The sequence below is a fragment of the Osmerus eperlanus genome, chromosome 12 (assembly GCF_963692335.1).
Source record: "Osmerus eperlanus chromosome 12, fOsmEpe2.1, whole genome shotgun sequence".
Lineage (NCBI taxonomy): Eukaryota > Metazoa > Chordata > Actinopteri > Osmeriformes > Osmeridae > Osmerus > Osmerus eperlanus.
Window position 1 is genome coordinate 17938572 of NC_085029.1, and position 21656 is coordinate 17960227.

At 48.3% G+C, this 21656-nt stretch overlaps 3 protein-coding genes across 8 annotated transcripts; 1 reads left to right on the forward strand and 2 right to left on the reverse strand.

Annotated features, from left to right (window-relative positions):
* Nucleotides 1-13: 13 nt before the first annotated feature.
* Nucleotides 14-2222, forward strand: pagr1 (PAXIP1 associated glutamate-rich protein 1). Of its 2 annotated transcripts, none has more exons than XM_062475645.1 (5): nucleotides 14-416; nucleotides 511-699; nucleotides 1092-1422; nucleotides 1542-1630; nucleotides 1845-2222. In XM_062475645.1, the coding sequence occupies exons 1-5, from the start codon at nucleotides 401-403 to the stop codon at nucleotides 2087-2089; spliced, it is 870 nt and encodes a 289-aa protein (XP_062331629.1). In that variant the 5' UTR covers nucleotides 14-400; the 3' UTR covers nucleotides 2090-2222. The 2 variants fall into 2 exon arrangements, with proteins under 2 accessions (XP_062331629.1, XP_062331630.1); XM_062475646.1 differs by having other exon boundaries at nucleotides 21-249.
* Nucleotides 2223-3129: 907 nt separating this feature from the next.
* Nucleotides 3130-11065, reverse strand: tlcd3bb (TLC domain containing 3Bb). Of its 2 annotated transcripts, none has more exons than XM_062475644.1 (8): nucleotides 11042-11065; nucleotides 9877-10394; nucleotides 8196-8394; nucleotides 7876-7959; nucleotides 6960-7182; nucleotides 6648-6743; nucleotides 5016-5125; nucleotides 3130-4505 (listed from the first exon to the last, which is right to left on the reverse strand). In XM_062475644.1, the coding sequence occupies exons 3-8, from the start codon at nucleotides 8318-8320 to the stop codon at nucleotides 4253-4255; spliced, it is 891 nt and encodes a 296-aa protein (XP_062331628.1). In that variant the 5' UTR covers nucleotides 8321-8394; nucleotides 9877-10394; nucleotides 11042-11065; the 3' UTR covers nucleotides 3130-4252. The 2 variants fall into 2 exon arrangements, with proteins under 2 accessions (XP_062331628.1, XP_062331627.1); XM_062475643.1 differs by lacking the exon at nucleotides 11042-11065 and adding an exon at nucleotides 10545-10696.
* Nucleotides 11066-13458: 2393 nt separating this feature from the next.
* mazb (MYC-associated zinc finger protein b (purine-binding transcription factor)) lies at nucleotides 13459-17100 on the reverse strand. Of its 4 annotated transcripts, none has more exons than XM_062475639.1 (8): nucleotides 16958-17100; nucleotides 16630-16777; nucleotides 15931-16325; nucleotides 15358-15605; nucleotides 14793-14856; nucleotides 14396-14567; nucleotides 13710-14080; nucleotides 13459-13626 (listed from the first exon to the last, which is right to left on the reverse strand). In XM_062475639.1, exons 1-7 carry the CDS (start codon nucleotides 16988-16990, stop codon nucleotides 13749-13751), a joined length of 1392 nt encoding a protein of 463 aa, XP_062331623.1. In that variant the 5' UTR covers nucleotides 16991-17100; the 3' UTR covers nucleotides 13459-13626; nucleotides 13710-13748. The 4 variants fall into 4 exon arrangements, with proteins under 4 accessions (XP_062331623.1, XP_062331622.1, XP_062331621.1 ...); XM_062475637.1 differs by having other exon boundaries at nucleotides 13461-13626; nucleotides 14784-14856; XM_062475640.1 differs by having other exon boundaries at nucleotides 13464-13626; nucleotides 14784-14856; nucleotides 16219-16325.
* Between the last annotated feature and the right edge of the window lie 4556 nt (nucleotides 17101-21656).

Sequence of the window (21656 nt, forward strand, 5' to 3'; positions counted from 1 at the left end):
ATGTGGATGGTTTCACTAGGAACGTCCGTTACACACACGAGCGATCCGTATTTATGAAGATCATCACTGGTAGGGAGTCGCGAGCAGCACTGACGAGTCTGGCTTCCCAAAATGGCGCTATGTTTATGTCCCTGGCCGTGTGCGCTTGTTTAGTTTTGTGGACTGATCCATGCATCTATTGTTGAAGATAATACGTCAATGCAACCGGTTTTATCTGCGAGACGTGCGTGCACCGACGATTTTATAAAGGTAAAAAACCGTAGTTCAGAATCCCTAGAATATGATATCGGTGCTTTCAAGTTAGCTACGGCTAGCTAGTTGACCTAAGTGGTCAGTACCTGTAGATATACCATCCTGCAGAATTCAGTAGCAACATTTATTACACTGATTCAACAAAGTCATGCAGTTGACCAAAGGTATGTGTGAGTTGCTCTACCACGTACGTTGTCTAAATAGGTCGTGCAACGTTTCCGACATTTTCGCCACTCAAACCTGTTCTTGTGTTTACAGCCATAACGTCCACACCTCAGACGATGCAGGCCGCGGAGGAGACGGACTCCAGCACGCTGAGAGACGGCATCGAGCAGCTTGGAGTGGCGGAGACGGCGCCCGGAGGAGAGGATGAAAGTGTTCAGGAAAGAGAGGATACTGGACTGGCGACCACAACAGGAGACGAGACGAAATCAGAGAGTGTAAAAAGTATGTTTTTTATGAGCATAATTTACACAATAGCCGTTGAGTCGAGCCTCTGTGAACTAAATAATGTTGATTTAGCTGAAGCGGTTAGGGAATTGGGCTAGTAATCCGAAGGTTGCTGGTTCAATTCCTGGCTGTGCTAAATGACGTGTCCTTGGGCAAGGCACTTCACCCTACGTGCCTCGGGGAAAATGACCATGTACTTACTGTAAGTCGCTCTGGATAAGAGCGTCTGCTAAATGACTAAATGTAAATCCAAAGCGACATGTGTGGGTTAGACTCTTCATCGACAGTCAAATCCCCCCCTCCTCCTCCTCTTCCCAGAATGAGGTGCTTAGTCAACACTGACCCCCATACTTTGTTCTTACCTCCCACCTGCCTCACTGTCCTCTCAGCCGGGGACCTCGAGGACAGCGCCATGGATGAAGATGTGCAGAATGAGGAGGTTCAGATGGACAAGGACATGGGTGGAAAACAGGCAATGGGGGAGGACGGGGAATGGGAGATCACTTACAGCGATGACGAAATGGAAGACCCCAAAAACTGGATGCCGCCTCCTGCTGAAATCAAAAGACTGTACGAGCTGCTCTCTAAAGAAGAGAAGCTGGAGCTGAACTTCGATCCCTTGCCCCGGCGGCCGCCGACACCAGAACGCACCCCGTCACCCGAGAGGGACGACGAGGAGGAGGCGGCCAGAGAACGAGACCGGGAGGAGCGCGAGCGCAAGTCAGTTGCTAATCGGTGTCCTCCTGTGTTTCTGTGTCTTAATCTTTACTCCCAAATCGTTTGTGAGAAGACTGCACCTGCCTCGAGAGCCGCTGTTTAAAGCTGTTTTTTCGTTACAGGCCACCAACTCCAACAGAGTTTGACTTTGACGAAGAACTGACGCAGGCGACTCCAAAGAACTCATTCATCAACCGGCGCAGAACCCCAGGTATAACGGCCTCTCAGCCGGTCTCCTTAACGGGAGGTTGGGATCACCAAGCAAAAAGTGATATTAACGAGCTAATAACTAAACTCACCATTAACCATTCAAAACAATAAACGATCCTATACCCTTTACTGTGTGTGTAAGCGTTCAGTAAGCAAGCTAATTACCGTAAATGTCTACTATTTTCTGCTCATTGTGAATTCTCGTTCCTGCTCAGGTTCCTCCGCGCGTTCTTCTGTGAAGAGAGAAGCCCGGTTGGACAAGGTGCTGTCGGACATGAAGCGCCACCGTAGGCTGGAGGAGCAGCTTCTGAGGACGGGGAGAGATCTGTTCAAGAGCGAGAAGAGCCGACCGGGACCGGAGGAAGCCCTCTCCCCCAACAGCCAGAAAGAGCGGGAGAAAGAGAGGGAGCGAGACAGCAATCCTAGCACCATCTTCTCACCGAGACAGAGGAGGTACTGACGTCATCAAGACGGACCTTATAAGAGAGTTGGCGGGGCTCTCTCACAAAACTTGAATTTTATATATGATGCATTTTTGTATGTTTTCTATGACTGTTTTGTATTCGTGTAATAAACATTTTACTCACGATGAATAGGGTTTTGTTGATGAAAGACTCGGACAGCGTTTAGGACAGAGGAGTATATTTTTGCGTTTGAGTAACAACATAGCCTTCAGAAAAGGCCCAGAAGCATATAGTATATAATACGTATGCATAATAATGCATTCAAACCCACAAATAAAACCAAATAAATAAACAATAAATAATTAATTACAAATAAATAACAAGCAGTGGAATATACAGTACTTCAGTTACTTTTTTACCCTCAATTGTCAAGAAGCAGTAAACTGTGAATGAACTGAAGAGATCGCATTTTTCTTAAACAGCTTCAAAGGGAGAAAATAGTCACAGTTGTCCGATATTTGAGCACTGACTGCCTTTTATCATTCAGATCATAGTAATATACATTTTCAGTCATATTTAATTGCCAGATTATTAGCGAAACTCAGATTATTAGTGAAAATAGCTTTGTGTTCATGGAACATCAGCCTCAATGCAAATGGCTCAGAAGTATTGAAAACAAAGTTAATAAAATAACACAACAGCAGAAAGAGACTGCTAAAATCTGTTGTGTCTGTTAGTCATGTTCTACAGTCAACTTTAAATGTTGTTGGTGTATTGTTAAACTTAATACGCTCATAGTCAGCTGCAAACTGCAACAATTTAAAAATGTCCCTTTTTGATGATGAAATACTAAATCTTTATGGGCCCCTACAGAGCAACTTGAACCAATTTGATAGTTGTGTTTATGAGATGCACTTCCAGTAACTATTGTACAATACATGGAATTCACTGGACTACAATCTCATCACTGACTATGCAAACCGCTCAAATACTCTCACTCAAAAGTCAACTACCCTAGTCAGTTGGCCTTTTTCAAGTTCATTTCTACACTGAACACAGTAACACTGTTGCAACGTGGATGGGTAAGTGTTTTGTGTCCACTGAATTCAGTCATAACTGTCATAATGTGAAAGGATTCCTCAGAATGCTACGGCTAGTGTAGCCTAGCGGACCAGCCTGACCTCACTTCCTTTTCCACCTAACTTCACTTCCTGTTTCACTCGACCCCAACACAGGTGCCAGGCAGGTCAACCAGGCCCAACTCTACTGTTCTAAGAGATCAAAGATGTTATCAAAGAAAATAAAATAAACTATCACAAAAAGTTTTTAGGGGAAACCAAAAATCACAACCTAAACCATGGAACTAACACTGATGTGTAAATGACAGGTACAATTTTTAACATCTGCTATGTACACAGCTTCCGTCACTTTTCAGTCCAAGGAGAACAGCCCCCCTTCCACCTCTCAGATGAGAGCAGAAGCGAGCAGGAACAGCTACGACTGAGAATAAGGCAACAGAATACAGTCTCATGAGCTCTCCCTTCCACACCACGCAGTCTCCAGACCACGCAGTCTCCAGAACACGCCGTCTACAGACCACGCAGTCTCCAGACCACGCAGTCTACAGACCACGCAGTCTACAGACCACGCCGTCTCCAGACCACGCAGTCTACAGACCACGCAGTCTACAGACCACGCAGTCTACAGACCACAGTCTACAGACCACGCAGTCTACAGACCACGCAGTCTCCAGGCTGCTTAGTGACAATGAAAGACTACACGGGATACATAGAGGAACACCAGCAAGACTAAATACTGCTTAGTCAGAATTGGTTACTAATCTGAATGAGGCCTTCTATCTACAGCATGGTAGTAACATACAATATAATACATTCCTAACTGCCACTGCCCTCCACACAGACAGGGGGAGCTACACCCAGGGTCACCCTCTAACTGGCTGTGCTGCATTCAGGCTTCCACTCTCAAAACTCAGGGCATGGATCAGAGCACCAGACAATGTTTAATGTGAATTCAAAGTGCAAACAATCCCTTCATTTCCATGAATAACCCTTCACACCCTTTTTTTTGTTTGCAACAAGTACAACACTATTTGAGGCATTTCCTAGTTCTGTTTCACAGTCTGCTACCACTTCTCCGCCCTACTCACCTTCTCTTACATCTTGTTACATTCTCCCTCCTCCCTCCCTCATCCCTCCCCCCTAGTGATTGGTTGACTCCGGCTCTGAGGGACAGCTGCTGTAGCCATTGGCTGACTGTGGCAGGGCGTGTCCGTCCGAGTCCGCCTTCTTGGGCGTGGGCCTCCGAGAGCGCCCCGTCCCGGTGAAGAGGCGCAGGGCCCCCCTGCAGATCAGGGTGAACCAGTACACCTGGGGGGCCATGAGGAGGCCAGCCCCCAGGTTACACTGCCACGACACAGAGAAGGGAACCTGGAGGAAGGGGATGGAGGCGTACCTGGGGGAGGGGACGAGGAGAGGAAATGGACACATGGTCAGCACATACACACTTTGACAGGTGCTACAGAAACCCATCATCATTTGGTTAGAGATCTGTTCACGCGTGATGGTTCATATTAGTACGATTACAAAGGTGTGGTTAGGATCTTAGGATTGATCTACAGACAAGAAATCACAAGCGGGTTATCTTTGTTAGAAAACCAACCCTCTACTGATGTTCACCTCCCCAAGTTCCCCAGACTACGATGTCTGACAAACAAGCTGAGATGTTCTTGACCTCAGTGATTACAGCTCAGCATGAAAGAGACAGACACAGAGACAAACAGAGAGAGAGAGACAGAGACCGACAGAGAGACAGACAAACAAACTGAGAGACAGAGAGAGACAGAGACAGACACAAAGAGAAAGACAGAGACAGACAAACAAACAGAGAGAGAAACAGAGAGAGACAGAGACAGACACAAAGAGACAAACAGAGAAACAGAGAGACAGAGAGAGAGAGACATACCTGCCGTAGGCGTAGTAGAGGTAAGGGAAGAGGAGGACTCGACAGATGAAAAAAGTGATCAGCATAGTAGCCCCATTCACTTTGTGCAGGAGAGTGTGCTGCTGTTTGTACTGAGGACAGGAGAGGGCCAGGAGAGAGGACAGAGAGAGAGAATGAGACAGAGAGGAACCCGCCAGCAAGTCCAGTTTGGTGAGAATCAGAGAGAGAGTTAGTGCAGCACTACATGAACCCTGAGGAGGGGCAGAAGGAGAGCAACGTGTCCCTCATGCTTCAGGGTGTGCTGAGCAACCCTGTCCCACAGAGCACATCCTACAACCCTGTTCCACAGAGCACATCCTACAACCCTGTCCCACAGATCACATCCTACAACCCTGTCCCACAGAGCACATCCTACAACCCTGTCCCACAGAGCACATCCTACAACCCTGTCCCACAGAGCACATCCTACAACCCTGTCCCACAGAGCACATCCTACAACCCTGTCCCACAGAGCACATCCTACAACCCTGTCCCACAGAGCACATCCTACAACCCTGTCCCACAGAGCACATCCTACAACCCTGTCCCACAGAGCACATCCTACAACCCTGTCCCACAGAGCACATCCTACAACCCTGTCCCACAGAGCACATCCTACAACCCTGTCCCACAGAGCACATCCTACAACCCTGTCCCACAGAGCACATCCTACAACCCTGTCCCACAGAGCACATCCTACAACACATGGAGATACCTCAACTCCCTACTCAGGTTCTAGCTTCTCTGTTGTCACACTCTCTCCCAGAGAACACACTCACAGAGCCTGGCATTCCTCTCCCAGAGAACACACTCACAGAGCCTGGCATTCCTCTCCCAGAGAACACACTCACAGAGCCTGGCATTCCTCTCCCAGAGAACACACTCACAGAGCCTGGCATTCCTCTCCCAGAGAACACACTCACAGAGCCTGGCATTCCTCTCCCAGAGAACACACTCACAGAGCCTGGCATTCCTCTCCCAGAGAACACACTCACAGAGCCTGGCATTCCTCTCCCAGAGAACACACTCACAGAGCCTGGCATTCCTCTCCCAGAGACATGGGCAGACTTCTGAAATGCCAAGGCTTTTAGCCGTGTGTTTATCACAACTCCAACACTGCTCTGCAGACGTGGGGGGAAAGCTGACATCATATATACTGTTAAATCCAGTCTAAATACTGGAGGCTATATTCAGCTGTGAGTGCTTTAACAACACGGCTACATGTGACTGAGCATCATTCTAAGTTGTAGCCTGTGTTCCGAAGAGTATCATGCTTCTTTTATGCAGTCTAAAGAAGTTGTGTGTGTGTGTCTGCCTTTTATGCAGTTGTGTGTGTGTCTGCCTTTTATGCAGTCGGCTGGAGCTGTGTTGTTACAAGCAAAGCTGTTAGCAAGTGAACACATCCCTAGTGCAGAGGAAAGAGTGAGCTCTCCAGTGAGAAGGTGACAGACTGGATGACAGTCATGTGAAGGTCTGTCTGACCTGATGACCTTTGACACCAGGGACAGATGCACCGCTTGGAATACAAACAAATGATGACCTGAAAACAACCGATCTGGGAGCAATCTAAAATGGGAGAATTGATGTGTGCAGGTGAGCGTTGGAGGGTCTGACCTGGATCAGGATCTTGCCCAGGCAGACAGACGGGGTGCTGATCTCAGCCATGAACATCAGGCCCTGGAAGTAGTCCCCTTTCCCCTGGCGCCAGAACTGCAAGAGACAGGAAGTCATCATCCCTGCATCCTGACCAGCCCACCCGTGTGCGGGTCACTACCTCTCAGGTATTACCACTTATGACACGTTAAGTAAACGCCTAACAGTGTTGACAGAAAGGCAGAGCTATGTATCACCATGAACAGTCCTAAAGCTACCGGCTCAATCCATCACACACTCACTAAACCCCTGCGCTACAGTGGCGACAGTTACCACGGAGACGGGGAAGCAGACGGTGACCATGACGACGTGGTGTAGCACCATGAGGAACTCCCGGCGGAGGTAGCTGGCCAGGACCTTTCCCAGGCGCAAGGGCCCGACCTCCTGCTCGTGACCTTTGACCTGGAGCTTGTACCAGTAACACATGTACATAGCGTAGATGTCGTAGACGAAGTAGGGCACAGCAAACAAGATGTAGGCGCTGGTCAGCCAATGCCTGCAAACACGGATGAGGAGGGGTGGGGTGTAGAGGAGGGGCGGGGTGTTGAGGAGGGGCGGGGTGACAAAAGAGGTGGTGGACACATAAAAACGAACTGGATCTGATATCACTGCTTGTGGCTAAACTGGATCTAATATCTCTGCTTGTGGCTAAACTGGAAAATACTTGGAGCTCTTAGAGCTTTTATTGAGTGAAGAACAGTCTGACAGAAACAACAGTGTCCTGGTCTAGTCATCTGCCGTCTTGTTCCAACACTTTATGAAGGGGCCAGGACAGCGTTCATCTCAGCTAAAGAGCAGGTTGTTCTCCTGGTCACTGGCACATCCGGACTGCATTTAAAAAAACCTGGCCTCAAGTTACAAACATCTAAAGTGTGTAGAAACTGAATTTATCTTTATATAATCTCTTTGTTCACCCATTTAGTCAGACTGTGGACTCCTGATAAGGATGCTGTTATGAATGTACTTGGTGTTGCGCCATGGTCCACGGCAGCCAATCATGTGAGAGCATTCACTAATAAGTTTACAGCTAGCTCTATCACTAGGTCCAGCTCAGTGGTAGAGTATATGACTGCAGATCTGCAGGTTCGAATGCCCCCCTCTATGTCATTTTCTGTGTCAGCATATGCAAAATGAACTCATTATCAGATGCTCCTCATGTTCCTGAGGAGACAGTGAGGTACGTCCTTACTGGTCCTCGATGATGTCCTCACAGGACGAGGCGATGATGAGGCCTGCGGAGGAGGCCATGATGGCCTGTATGGACGACACCAGCCTGCGACAGGAGGGGTGAAAGGTCACCTGGTCAGGTCAGTATGTGACAGGCTACGGGGGAGGCTTCCTCGCTCTGTACAACACAGACACATCACTACTCCCTCATGAAGACATGAACTACAAGCAAATACATCAAACCAGTATTCACCAGACAATAACACTCTTGCCAGTGAGGAACTTTTAACTTTACTTTATTATGCCTGAAAGAAAGAATGTCAAGTTGAGTTCCTCCCCCACCTGGCAGAGACGATGACGGCATCCCCCTCGCTCCAGCCCAGCCAGGGCAGGTGTTTCAGGCACTGCTTGGACAGCAGGAAGAGACCTGGGAAGAACACGGTGCCGGCCGCTAGCACGCTCAGCATGGCTCCTCTGGGCTGGTGGGAGGCGCGGGTCAGCTGGCTATCTGCTCCTGGAGATCTGCTCCTCAGTCACTCTGCTGCAAACACACAAGAGATGTCTATAAAGATGCATGTTTACCACCTGTATTATATTACTGACAGATAGTTATTATGGAAAAGACAAGAAATGGAAGAGAAACATGCCATGGCCTCATTCTACATGGGGCATGAATGTGTTGGTTAGGAGACACTGGCCACGGGTGAGTCCACCTGTAAAACACAGGGGGGGGGGGGGGTTCTCTCGGTCCTGACCCTGCTAGCCTGGCATCGCCACTAAGGAGTGCTTGTCTGGAACCCCTCAGTTCATTTTCGATTTCCAAGGGGCGTTATCGACAGGCGTGGACTCCGCAAAATGCCTCTGGAAGCAATTGGATATAGCTGGATGGATACAACAAATCATAGCAACGACATGTCATCTTGGATGTTTACGAAAATGCTTCAACTGCACTTCTCTGTACAGTCAAACTCACCTCATATTAAAAAAAAATGTTGTGATTGGCCAAGCCCTTTTCATGCCAGAGTGAAATCCGTTCTAATGGGACTGTGTTCAGAACCTTCTGCCAGAGCTGATAAACCATGAGCTTGCATATAGGTCTGGTTCCCAGTCTGGTCCCGTGTTTGAGCCAAAGCGACGCTTAAGATCTATTAAGGCAGAGGAAAGGGAGCGACGATACCAAAATAGAGCCGGTGCGGCGCTGAGAAGAGGGCATTAGTTCAATTAACAAAAGCGTCAGAGGGGAGTTGGGGTGGATGGTGCTGATGGTGCCGCTCTGGGCTCGTCAGGAGGGACGGCCATTGATGAGGAGGCCCATTGTGCGGCTAGCATGTCAGCGTTAGCCCTGTAAGGTCATCTGACAAACATGTGGGTTCGTTATCCTCGACTAGCTAACCCTAAATACACCGCATCTGCAACATACGCAATGCGCTATCTTGATCGCATATATTAAATACGAGTCTTGCTCAAAAACAAAGATCTTAAACCAGATAGCTAGCCGGTTGTTTAACGGCTTGTTTCATACATAACTACCACCACACGGTCGATATATCTTGTTCACTTACTATGTCTGATAGACGGCTATCAACATTCAATTACGAAAATGAAGTGTCTATATTTAATGGGCATTTGTATTTGGTTAAGAAGTTGTATTGTTGCTGTCTAACATGCACGCTAAGTAACTTCGGTTGCTGGCAACGTTGGGATTATAAAGGGAGTTTTAGCTGGCTGCCTACGGCTAGCTAGTTAGCATATTAATCCTCCCTTTGTCTGCCTCAAAATTAAATGTTATTAAACATCCCCAAAGTTCGCGGTATATATATTTTTTTTTTAATTACAGTTAGCTACGAACAGCATCCAGTTGCTACAACTGACAATTCTCCATTGTGTGGCCTAGCTAAACCCGCTGTGTATAGGTAGCAAGTAGCCGTACTACTGTAAACCTAAACAAGATGAGGCTAGCTCTACTGCTAACACTACTTTCTAAAGCACGAGTTGAAATGAATGGAGGGTATAGGGAACTTACATTGATGTTCCACAGAGTCCAGTCAACGTGTCGAAGCTCGTGTCCAGGACAAAGCCGTGAATGAAGTCCCGGGGGAATCGGTCAGGATGATCCACATCTTTAGTTGAGCGACATTTTGGGAACTGCTAGCCGGCTAGTTCTATCGCAGGCTCCGCCAGGGTTTCCAGATTGCTGAGGTGAGGCCGGGTCGGCAAGCTAGCTAGCGTGTGTAAGCTAATGGTAGGTAGCTACCACTACACCGTGCCCGTTTAGTCCCGTTCTTCACGTGGAGAAAAACTAACAACCTTTTATTACAAATGTGGAAGACGGTTAATATTAACAACACAAACAACCGTCTGTGTCGTTTGTGCTGGCTGCGAAGTTCTCCTGCCGGCTAGAGATAGTGGGAGATAACGTTGTCTGTTTGGTCAAACGGGGCAGAGCTTCGATGTGATGATAAACGTGGTCTGACTGAATGATCCGTCCCCTGGGCTCACCGCAAGCTCATGATCTGCATTCCGCCTCACTGGCGATTGACCCTGTTAAACACAATACTCATTATTGTATGATATTTCGAAATAAATGCTAGAGTTGTATCTGAATAACCCAAAAGACAACTCGGCCACGATAGCGACCGGTCTTTGTCTCCACACGGGGACATGAACGTCATAGGTTAAGTCTAGACTGACCTCCAAAACAAAGCCGGCTGTGGGGTGATCAGTTGTTAAAATCACAAGTCTTTGTATGGCAACAAAAAAAAACTATTTGACTGTGGAAGCATATGTAGGGCCTATATTTGTATATTAAAAAGTTATCTGATCGAATCTGACAGCAATACGGGCCATATCCAGACAACGTGAGAAAATTACGATTAGTGAATTGGCAAGGTAGCTTTACAAAAGTTCAGCTTTTATTCTCAGTGATAATGATTAATCAATTACACTGAACCGTCTCAAGAGTGACATGTTGGTAGAACCTGGGGCAAAGGCCCATGTCACGTCAAGCCACGTGATTGTGGACTTTAGAACAGCAGTACAGACAGCCTGTTGATATGGCTTGCTTGGACACCACGATGGGATGGATTAGTGTCCGCCCTTCAAGCCGCTTTTGATTTGTATTTTATAATGTATCTACTAAATAAATACATGTATTATTAAAAGTATCATAGAATAATCTGCTGATTTACCTTCAGGTGTATCAGGTTGGTAATTAAATACTAGCGTAGCAGCCGTATTTGAAAATGTCACAATATATTACATTTTTTACAAAACTTGTTAAAGGTTCCACATGCTTTTACATGTGACGAAACTAAAGACCTTTATAGAAGTGAGATGCGTTAGGTTGGATTTGGAAGTGCCGGATGTTCCAATAAATTGGGTCAACATTTATTTTATTTTTTTAAACTTTTGCAGATAGACAGACTAGTGTGAGAGCACAGTAGTTTTCATCATGATTATTATGAGTGTTTATACACACTGTGGGATTACCATCCAGCGACTCACATTATGGCTGGGCCGTAAACCAGACACTGGTTATGCAATGTCACAGAGGCCAAGGTTATATGCTTCTCTAAAGACGAGGCCTACTCACGAGGGAAAACACACATCCACCTTCCTGCCGGGGTCTCGTCTGCAGGGCGCACGTGACATACCTAAACGCTGCAACAGCTTTTCACATTAGTCAAACACACAAGTTAGGACACAAAGATCACCCTTTACTCTTTTAACTTTTAATAGTCAAAATTACAAAATAATAACATGATCTCTACTCATCTACAAAATCATAACATATTCATGACGGTGGTAAGCATCAATGATTTTTTTTTGTTGCTCTAACAGCTGTTCATAGACATGCATACTGTTGAGAAATATAAAAATATAAATATAAAGACATCCCATTAATATTCTTAATGAATCCATGACTAAGATTTAAAATAGTTCAGAATAAAATAATTAAAATGCAGTTGAGTACAATAAGGCATTAAGATGTATCGCAATAGATGTCGTTTCTAAAGTAGAGGTATTATTTTTTATTAGCTTAATGCAGAAAACCTAAAAAATAACTTTATTTAATCACTATTTTTCTCAACAGGAAGAAGAAGTTTCCAAATTAAATTATTCTACTTTTTTTAGATAACATACCAACACTAAACTGATTAAATGAAACACTCCAGTACAAAACCAGGATTTGTTGAAAGCATACTACCCCAATCAAACACAGTACCAAGTTCCTGGATATGCTTATCATACCTGACCTTTGACCATATAAGCCCTTCCTTGACATCACACAATAACCACAAAAAAAGTCAAACAACCAAAAATATCACAAGAGATTTCTCCTCAGGCTGGTGGAAGCGATATTATAAGTTGCGTTTCACAACGCTATGTGCTATACACGTCTAACTCTAATGAAGGGGTTTACACAATGGTACACACAGCCGCTAACAGAGGACTATGGCAATGACAGTTACAAGCAAATAAACAGGGAGGGAAAATGGTACAGTTCATTTGAATAAATTAACACTATTTCTTTAAAACAATCCAGTTTAAGGGGGCCACTAGCATCGTTTTTGCAGTGAAAATTCATCCTCAAAAGCACAGCAAATTACTAGCCAGCTTACGTTCATGCAGATGGTTATTCTGTGTGATGGTCCACACTGGCTCTCCAGCAGTACGAGTGTTCATGTTGTTTGTTAAACCCAGAGAGGAAGACGCAGCACAAAACAAATCAATTTAGATCTTTGCCAGAACATTCTTAATTTTAACACATTTTGAACGCTTTAAGGTGCTAGACGCTCTTCATTGGCAGTTGCTTGAACCTTGAACCGATCAGTAGCCTTCTAAAAAGCAGGCCCAACTGGTACACCTTTCTCCTGTCGGTAAGAAACAACACCAGCCATCTCTTCAGACACATGCAGCGCTGTCAACACAGACAACACAGTCCAGCCCTCTGGTCTCAGGTGAAGGACTTCTACTCTTCTACTCGTCTATCCCACTCAGACACCTCCACCCTCCACACCACCCTGCTACAGTTCTTCATCCTTCACCTCTTCCTACAGAGAACTCCACCCGAGAGCTAACCCACGGAGCTAAGATGAGAGCTGGCTGATGTGAGACAGTACACACGGCTTTATAGACCTGCTGAAAGAGCGGGCTCTATCAGTATAGACCTGCTGAGAGAGAGTGCGAGGGAGAGGGGAGTAAGGGGGAGTAATACAGTATACGTTCACAAGACCACAGTTTCACTGGACTCCTGACGGCTGTGAGACTTCATCAACATGAGGACGATATACCAGGTCCATGTTTGTTCCTTTATAGTGTCAGTAATGTTTTCCTACAGCCATTAAAATGTGTCCTCATCCTCTTCCTACGCTCTCTACCTTCTCCCCATCCACCCCTCTCACTGTCTGGCTCCTCACGAGGTTTGGGATGGGGGGGGGTCTCTGCTAGCTGTGGGATTGGGGTGAGGTTGGGGCTGAGGATTGGGGGGTGAGGGCTGAGGGTTAGGTGGTGAGGTTAGGGGTCTGCTAGCTGTGGGTCTCTGGGGTGAGGGTTAGTGGGTGAGGTTAGAGGGGTGAGGGGTTAGGAGTGAGGTTAGAGGTGAGGGTTAGGGGGGTGAGGTTAGGGGTCTGCTAGCTGTGGCTCTGGGGTGAGGGTTAGTGGGTGAGGTTAGAGGGGTGAGGGGTTAGGAGTGAGGTTAGAGGTGAGGGTTAGGTGGTGAGGTTAGGGGTCTGCTAGCTGTGGGTCTCTGGGGTGAGGGTTAGTGGGTGAGGTTAGAGGGGTGAGGGGTTAGGAGTGAGGTTAGAGGTGAGGGTTAGGGGGGTGAGGTTAGGGGGGTGAGGGGTTAGGAGTGAGGTTAGAGGTGAGGGTTAGGGGGGTGAGGTTAGGGGTCTGCTAGCTGTGGCTCTGGGGGGCGATGCTGGAGCAGTCTGTGACCAGCAGGTCCACCACGGCGTTGCCACTAACGTAGATGGTGGGGGTGGTGACCATGCTGGCCAGCGAGCTGCTGGCCGGGCTGGAGGTGGCCGGGCTGGGTGCTGCCTGGCTGCTGCTGTGGGTCCCCATGTGGCCCTGCAGCTGGGTGGGGGTCTTGCAGTGCACCCCACATAGCTGGCACACCAGGACCCCCCCGGCGGCCGTGCCCCCAAACCCCCCCGCTCCCTCCTTCCACTCCTGGCCGTGGTGCTTCTGGGCGTGGACGCGAAGGTAGGTGAGCGTGGTGAAGCCTGTGGAGGGGGGACAAGATGAGTGAGCAGATCTCTGGATCTCTAACAGTACAGAGGAGTTGCTTCAAGACACCTTTTCCATTAGCATCGTTCAGCAGACTCGTTCTACTCACAGGAACACACAGATACTGTATGTTTAAAGCACAGCAGATAATAAAGGATCATAAGTGCATAGTTGACTGTAGCACCGTAAGTTAAAAAGTAAGCCTTAATGTTTCTGCATAAGCTTCCTTAAAAAGGAAGATTTAAACTTTATATATATATAAACATCCATGATGCCTTATGAATTATTTGTAAACCCATTGCGACACTCACTGCGGTTACAGAGATGACAGGCGTGGTGCTGTGATTGGTTGTGCACCCTCATGTGATCTGTGATGTAGGCTGCTGATAGGAGCTTTCCACAGATGTGACAGGGGACCTTCTCCTCGTGACGAATCATGTGAGCCCGGAGGCGGTCCCTCGTGGCAAAGCTGGACTCGCACGTCTGAACAGACAGAGTGATGAGGAACGAGCTGTTGTCACTTCACACACAGATGGAGGGTAACTCCTGCAGCCTGTGGAGTAGATTGCTAGCGTAGCTGATGCTAACATGCTAATACATCTGACAGCAAGGTTAAGGTATTAGAGAAGCACGTGATGGCTGTCTTGGGATGATGATAACAGTGTTCTGAAGTGTAAAAGGAAATTAAAAAGCACAAACATCAAGTACCGGACACTTGAAGGGTCGTTCGGAGGAGTGGACCTGTCTGACGTGGCTGTTGAGGTGGTCAGGCCTGGAGAGAGAAACACAACCGCATCACATCATCACATCTCAGCAACACAACCAGGTTCTCTCACACACACCAAGGGATACATGGCTGTCCTTGAATTCTTCGTGTAGACATTAAGCTGCAGAAGCACATTTGATTCAGGATAGGTCGCTAGGAGACATTCAAGAGGATCAGGATGAAGAACACCGCATGACTTTTACTTGTTAGAGATGGATAATAAACTTGAAGCTAGACAGGAAAGAGATAAGTTGTTCCTCTGAGCTGAGCTATCTTCTCCACCTCTGACCTCACAGGATGCTTACTCTGACCTAACAGGATGTTTACTCTGACCTCACAGGATGTTTACTCTGACCTCAATCGACCTGTCACGTCTCTCCTCCTCCCCCCTCTCCTCCCTCTCTCCCTACCTACCTCTCCCCCCCCCCCCCCCCCCCCCTTTTTGTTCAGGTGTATGAGGTCAAGGTAGGAACTTGTTCCTTCAGTGCTGCATGAGGTGTAGCTGACCTGGAGAAGGCCTTGGAGCAGTGAGGGCAGACGTAGGGCTTCTCCACGCCACCCTGGTGGGAGCGGACGTGGTGGCTCATCCTGTCCTTCCTCTTGAAGCGCTGCTGGCACACCGGGCAGGAGAAGGGCTTCTCGTCCGAGTGGGACAGCCGGTGGCGGTTCAGGTGGTACACATCCCGGAAGGCCTTCCCACACGTCTCACACGCATGGTTCTTACGCACCGGGTTAGGGTTGGGGTTAGCCGGACGCTGAGAGAGGGAGGGACAGGGACACACAGAGAGAGGACAAACTTACAGTACTCATGCAGCTGAGTAAAAATGACAGATCTGAGTAGGCTACTGCCAGATTGAAACGTCCGTCTAGAAAATCTATTCCAACATGCTAAATTGCCTAAACTGAAACAACAAGGCTTTTCTACAAGCACAGAAAACGTGGTTCTGTGCTGCATCAGACCTCCAGTCACCCTGTCCAGCAGGCCAGGGGACCACATGCAGGGGAACCCCGGGTCTCCCACAGGACCCCGGAGAACCTGGAGAACCTGGAGAACTTGATCTCCACACAGCCCTCACCCACCTGTCCTGTCGCCCCGGCGGCCATGACAACAGCAGCAGGAGGACCGTGGGGGTTGTTAACGCTAGCCACTACGCTCGCCATGGCAACGCCGTCGCCAGCCTGACTACCCAGAGAGGTCTGCTGGGGGGCCAGGACGCCAGGAGGGGGGAGAGGGGGAGGGATGGAGAGGTGGAGCAGGGAGAGGGGGACCGGGTGTCTCTCTGTCCTCCCCCCAGCCAGCGGCGAGGAGCTGGCCCCCCCCTCCTTGGCCCCCTGCGGCTGCCCGGGCGCCCTGCCCTTCATGCGTACCCCGGTGTGGACCGACTGGTGCCGCCGCAGGTTGTAGTTGTTCTTGAACTGCTTGCTGCAGATGCCACAGATGTGGGGCACGCGGGCGGGGCGGGACGCTGTCTTCACTGGAGGGGGGGGGGGGGGGGTGGGGGGGGAGAAGGGGGTGAAAGAGTTGGGGTGAGGGAGAGAGGTAAGTAGGGAGAGGGTGTGACGGAGGGGGGGGCAAGGGCGGAAATACAACAGTCGCATCATCAGTTATGAACAGTAACTCCGTAGATGTGGCATTGTGTACAAAACATCCCTCATCAAAAACACCACCTTGTATGAAGACACTCAACACTCGTGTTGTTTGGGTGTGGCTGGGTGGGCAAACATAACAAGGGATTTCGTCGTAATGCACACTTAGCAAAATGCTAACTCCGTTCTCACCTGGTGTGGGTTCCTCGCTGAGGGCGGCAGTGTCCACGGTGGAGGGGGGCTGGCCCATGTGCTCCGGGGGAGGGGTCTGGGGGGAGCTCGTGTGCACCGGTAGCAGCTCTGATTGGAGGTTTCCATCCTGGTTTTGGGTGGGAGTATTCTGCAGGAATAAACACAGGGCCGTCGCCAAACGTAAACAGAAGACACTGGTCTGCCCCTCCGCTCCAGGAGACACACTGGAACAACATGTCAAAGCAGCGAGGCTAAGCGCCGCTGGCCTGGCCTGGCCCTCTGTGGGCACACACACTCACACGGCTAGTGGTCGCTTAGGAGCGCTTACCTGGAAGAGGAAATTGCTCCACGCAGCATCCATTTTGCGCCAGTGATGAGGAGTATAAACTCAGCTAAGTAATCCTGATAGAGACACGAGGGCGAACCGTTGGCATTCTTTTAATAGCCCTGTTGACGAGGGGCTGAAAACTCGTCTATTGGCTATTCAGGTGCAGCAAAATAGTAGGTTTCTAGACTATCCGAAAATAACGTGCAGGTATCAAAAATGCAGTTCGCAAAAATATTTTTTTCTCACTGAGGTATTCAAGCAATTAAAATTCACGCAGGCGTTTCGGTTTAGCTCCAAAAGACTGACTGAGAGTGAAACTGGCCAGCTGCAATGGTGCCCTATTTGTCTTAGACTTTGGTTTCTAACTTTAATTTATTCACTGTAAGGATTTAGAATCGCATATATGACAACACTAATGACAGTCAAATAAAATATCTTTGCGCCAAAAAATCTATGTTATTTCTACAACCTTAGTCAAACACAATACATCTCAAATGTAATAAATGCACTTTACACATAATAACTAGTATCAGTGTTATAATAAACGCATTTGAAATAGCAGCAGTCCATGCTTTTAATTTATGAATCTATTTTTCCGATTTCCCCCAATAGGCCAGTGGGGTGTTTGTCGAAGCCTCGTTGTTGGATTCGAGCCCTGACCCTGGCGAAGAGCGCTCGCGCCGGGCCGCTGCCTCTCGCTCCACCTCGGCTGTTCTATTACGAGGATGTCATCTTTCTTTTTTTATCGCTCGCTCTCCCTCCTCCCTCCCTGTCTCTTTCTTCCTTTTCTTTTTTAATTCCTCTTTCTTCTCCCCCTCCTCTCCTTTTCTCGCACCGCTATGTCCCAGTTGCTCTTAAAGGGATGGTATTTCTCGTTGGACACCCCCTTTCATTTCCGTCTCCCTCAATGGAGCATATCCTCTCCGCCCCTTCCTACTTCGGGCTTTTCGGCCGACAGAATTAGCATTAGCCTACAGTATTTTTTAGACCGTCGGAAATAGACCTCGCTCCCATCGCTATATGGAGCTTAACCACGGCAGCCGCGCGTTACAACGTCGAGAAAAACATTCCATTAACGGAAACGACAAGCGCATCTTAAAGGGTACGGCGCGCGACGCATTTCTGGATTCTCTCGAGGTACGATGATGTCAGACTCGCATATAGAACAGACGACAACAAACACAGTAAAGCCATACCACATCCGAGGCGACAATGAATACAATAATCATGTCGACATATTTAACGCTCTCACAAGATGAATAAAACTCTAAAATAAAACACAAGATCACGTGTTAATATCAATTTATTTTTTTAAATCACTTTACCCTCTTTTGTTCAACAGATTATAAAGACCCCCTCTTTCCTCCCCACAAGCTTGGAATGGCTTGATTTGAATATTTAATAAGGTTTAAGTATTGAATCAAAATGTCCCCTTGACAAAACACACACAATACAGTCCACATGGTGTCAGAATCTTTCCTGCCTCTTCATACAGGTGACAAAGGAACTGAGCTGTTCCTACTGTCCTAACAGATAACAACCCCCCCCCCCCCCCCCCCCCCCCCACACACACACACACACAGAAATGGGCATGTCTGTATGGGCATTTAAAATCTTCCATTCCTCCAACACCAGATGTTTAGAAGGAGATATGCATGCACTGGTGTTTCTCCCGAGCAGGAAGCCTCTGCCCCTGCAGAGGGCGCTCTTCCAGAGGACCATGGTTCAGAACCCCCATGGGATGTCAGGCTCCTTCCTGATGTGTGTAGTTTGAAAGCTGTGCCGGGGGACCAGCACCAGGGGGACCAGCACCAGGGGGACCAGCACCAGGGGGACCAGCACCAGGGGGACCAGCACCAGGGGGACCAGCACCAGGGGGGCCAGCACCAGGGGGGCCAGCACCAGGGGGGGCAGCACCAGGGGGGGCAAGAGCACCTTCCATGGTGCCCCCCAGCCAGACCTCCCTCCCCCGACCCAGCAGCTCCACACTGGGATGACCCAGTGGGCGGGGGCCGGGGGAGGGTGCTGGGGGAGGGGGCCGGGGGATGGTGGAGGGTGCTGGGGGAGGGGGCCGGGGGATGGTGGAGGGTGCTGGGGGAGGGTGCTGGGGGAGGGGGCCGGGGGATGGTGGAGGGTGCTGGGGGAGGGTGCTGGGGGAGGGGGCCGGGGGATGGTGGAGGGTGCTGGGGGGAGGGGGCCGGGGGATGGTGGAGGGTGCTGGGGGAGGGGGCCGGGGGAGGGGGGCTGGACGTAGCTGTTCCCAGATGGCTTCTTCTCAGTGGGGTGTACAAGTCACTCTTCTAAAATGCAGTTTGTTTTTCATCTACAAAAGTGGCAATGTAACTAGACTGTATACCGCTCAACACACTGACATACATAAATCATTAACAATTATTAATGGTTCATTATTAATAATCATTAATTACCTGTAACACACACCATACCTGACAAACCAATATCTTTTATCATCTTTTTTGGGGGGTACACCCTTTTTAACTCCAGTGTTAAAAGTGGCCTTCTGTTTCATAAGATTCTGAAAAATGTTACAACAACAACAAGACTGGGGGAGGTCTTGATTATATCGACACCGATAGAAAAATGCAGTCTGCTTGCTTATTCTAAATCTGGGATTCAATACTCATTAGAATATATCAAAATTACTATGATCGTCCTCATAACTATATAAAACGGATTACATTTGTTTTGATTTGAATATTCCCATAAATATTTACAATAAAGGTCAAAATGTGGGACATGTGAGTGATGCTTGCAGGCACAGGTACTAGAACATGTCAGATGGGTTTGAAATGTGAGTGATGCTTGCAGCACAGGTACTAGAACATGTCAGATGGGTTGAAATGTGAGTGATGCTTGCAGCACAGGTACTAGAACATGTCAGATGGGTTTGAAATGTGAGTGATGCTTGCAGCACAGGTACTAGAACATGTCAGATGGGTTTGAAATGTGAGTGATGCTTGCAGCACAGGTACTAGAACATGTCAGATGTGTTTGAAATGTGAGTGATGCTTGCAGCACAGGTACTAGAACATGTCAGATGTGTTTGAAATGTGAGTGATGCTTGCAGCACAGGTACTAGAACATGTCAGATGTGTTTGAAATGTGAGTGATGCTTGCAGCACAGGTACTAGAACATGTCAGATGTGTTTGAAATGTGAGTGATGCTTGCAGCACAGGTACTAGAACATGTCAGATGTGTTTTGAAATGTGAGTGATGCTTGCAGCACAGGTACTAGAACATGTCAGATGTGTTTGAAATGTGAGTGATGCTTGCAGCACAGGTACTAGAACATGTCAGATGGGTTTGAAATGTGAGTGATGCTTGCAGCACAGGTACTAGAACATGTCAGATGGGTTTGAAATGTTGAGTGATGCTTGCAGCACAGGTACTAGAACATGTCAGATGGGTTTGAAATGTGAGTGATGCTTGCAGCACAGGTACTAGAACATGTCAGATGGGTTTGAAATGTGAGTGATGCTTGCAGCACAGGTACTAGAACATGTCAGATGGGTTTGAAATGTGAGTGATGCTTGCAGCACAGGTACTAGAACATGTCAGATGTGTTTGAATGTGAGTGATGCTTGCAGCACAGGTACTAGAACATGTCAGATGTGTTTGTTTACATGTTGAACACAGCTCATGCTCCCAAACACAACTATGTCATTTTAAAGATGCTCAAGATTATGTCATGGATGAAGGAAAGCTCATTTTTTTGTATTATTTTTTCAACATGTCTCTGTCCCTTCCAGGAGGTTGTTTGAATACACCAAGGCTGTTGCCTTTAGAAACATTCCACTGTCTCATCATATTCTTGTACATACAGTATCATAATTACCTTGCAGTTATCAAATAAAGACATTACAGAACATCCCTTTAAGACCCTTAAAGGCATCGGTGATGTTTCTTCACTTGTTCTTGTTCTTTTACACTTTTACAAAATGAACCAAAACAACTCAACTAACAGCAAACAAAGTGTTTTTTACTGGGAAGCTACTTTCCCAAACGTGTCCTTGTCTCCCCACGCCAGCACTCCTCCTCCTCAGGACACTACACGCTACACACTACACACACACACAACGCACGGGCCTCTGTCTTCACCTCCGCCCTCTCCTCCATCTCTCTCGTCCTCCATTCCAACATAGAACATCATAGAAGAAGAAGACTGGGCTAACTGTCTCTCTTGGAACCACAGAAGAAGAGTTTTCCTTCACTTCCTTCCTGCTTGAGCAGAGGTGAAAACAGAAAACACCTGCCTGCTAAACCTCCCTCTCTCTGGTAGGACAGCTCTTTACATTCCTCCCTCGTTACAGCCCTCCCTCCTAGACTGTTAAGGTTTAGCCTCACTTCTCTCTCTAGTGAGACACTATACTCTCCCTCCCCTTCTCCCCCTCCCCCCCTTAATCCCTCCCCTTCTCTCCCTCCCCCCCTTAATCCCTCCCCTTCTCCCCCTCCCTCCATCCCCTCTTCCTCCCTCCCCTCCCTCTAGGAGTAAGACAGGTGGGAGCCGTTGGAGATGTGTGAGGTGACGGAGGTGCTTCTGCTGAGGACCCCGTCGCTGCCCCCCGCCCCCCCCGGGCCCCCCCTCCAGACGCCGTCCTCCGCAGGGGCTGGGGGCTGTTTCTCAGGGCCATGAGGCTGGGGCCCCCCCGCACCCCCAGCCCCCCGCCGTACACCCCCCCC

Excerpts from the sequence above, each read along its gene's own strand:
- pagr1 (XM_062475645.1), top strand. Across the intron at positions 700-1,091 it reads GAAATCAGAGAGTGTAAAAA|CCGGGGACCTCGAGGACAGC; the intron begins GTATGTTTTTTA and ends CTGTCCTCTCAG. Across the intron at positions 1,423-1,541 it reads CGGGAGGAGCGCGAGCGCAA|GCCACCAACTCCAACAGAGT; the intron begins GTCAGTTGCTAA and ends TTTTCGTTACAG.
- tlcd3bb (XM_062475644.1), bottom strand. The coding sequence starts at position 8,320 with ATGCTGAGCGTGCTAGCGGCCGGCACCGTGTTCTTCCCAGGTCTCTTC. Across the intron at positions 7,183-7,875 it reads GAGGACATCATCGAGGACCA|GCATTGGCTGACCAGCGCCT; the intron begins GTAAGGACGTAC and ends CCGTGTTTGCAG. Across the intron at positions 5,126-6,647 it reads TGGGCAAGATCCTGATCCAG|TACAAACAGCAGCACACTCT; the intron begins GTCAGACCCTCC and ends TCCTGTCCTCAG.
- mazb (XM_062475638.1), bottom strand. The coding sequence starts at position 16,990 with ATGGATGCTGCGTGGAGCAATTTCCTCTTCCAG. Across the intron at positions 15,606-15,930 it reads CCGCCGGGGCGACAGGACAG|CGTCCGGCTAACCCCAACCC; the intron begins GTGGGTGAGGGC and ends TCCCTCTCTCAG. Across the intron at positions 14,857-15,357 it reads TGCTCCAAGGCCTTCTCCAG|GCCTGACCACCTCAACAGCC; the intron begins GTCAGCTACACC and ends TTCTCTCTCCAG.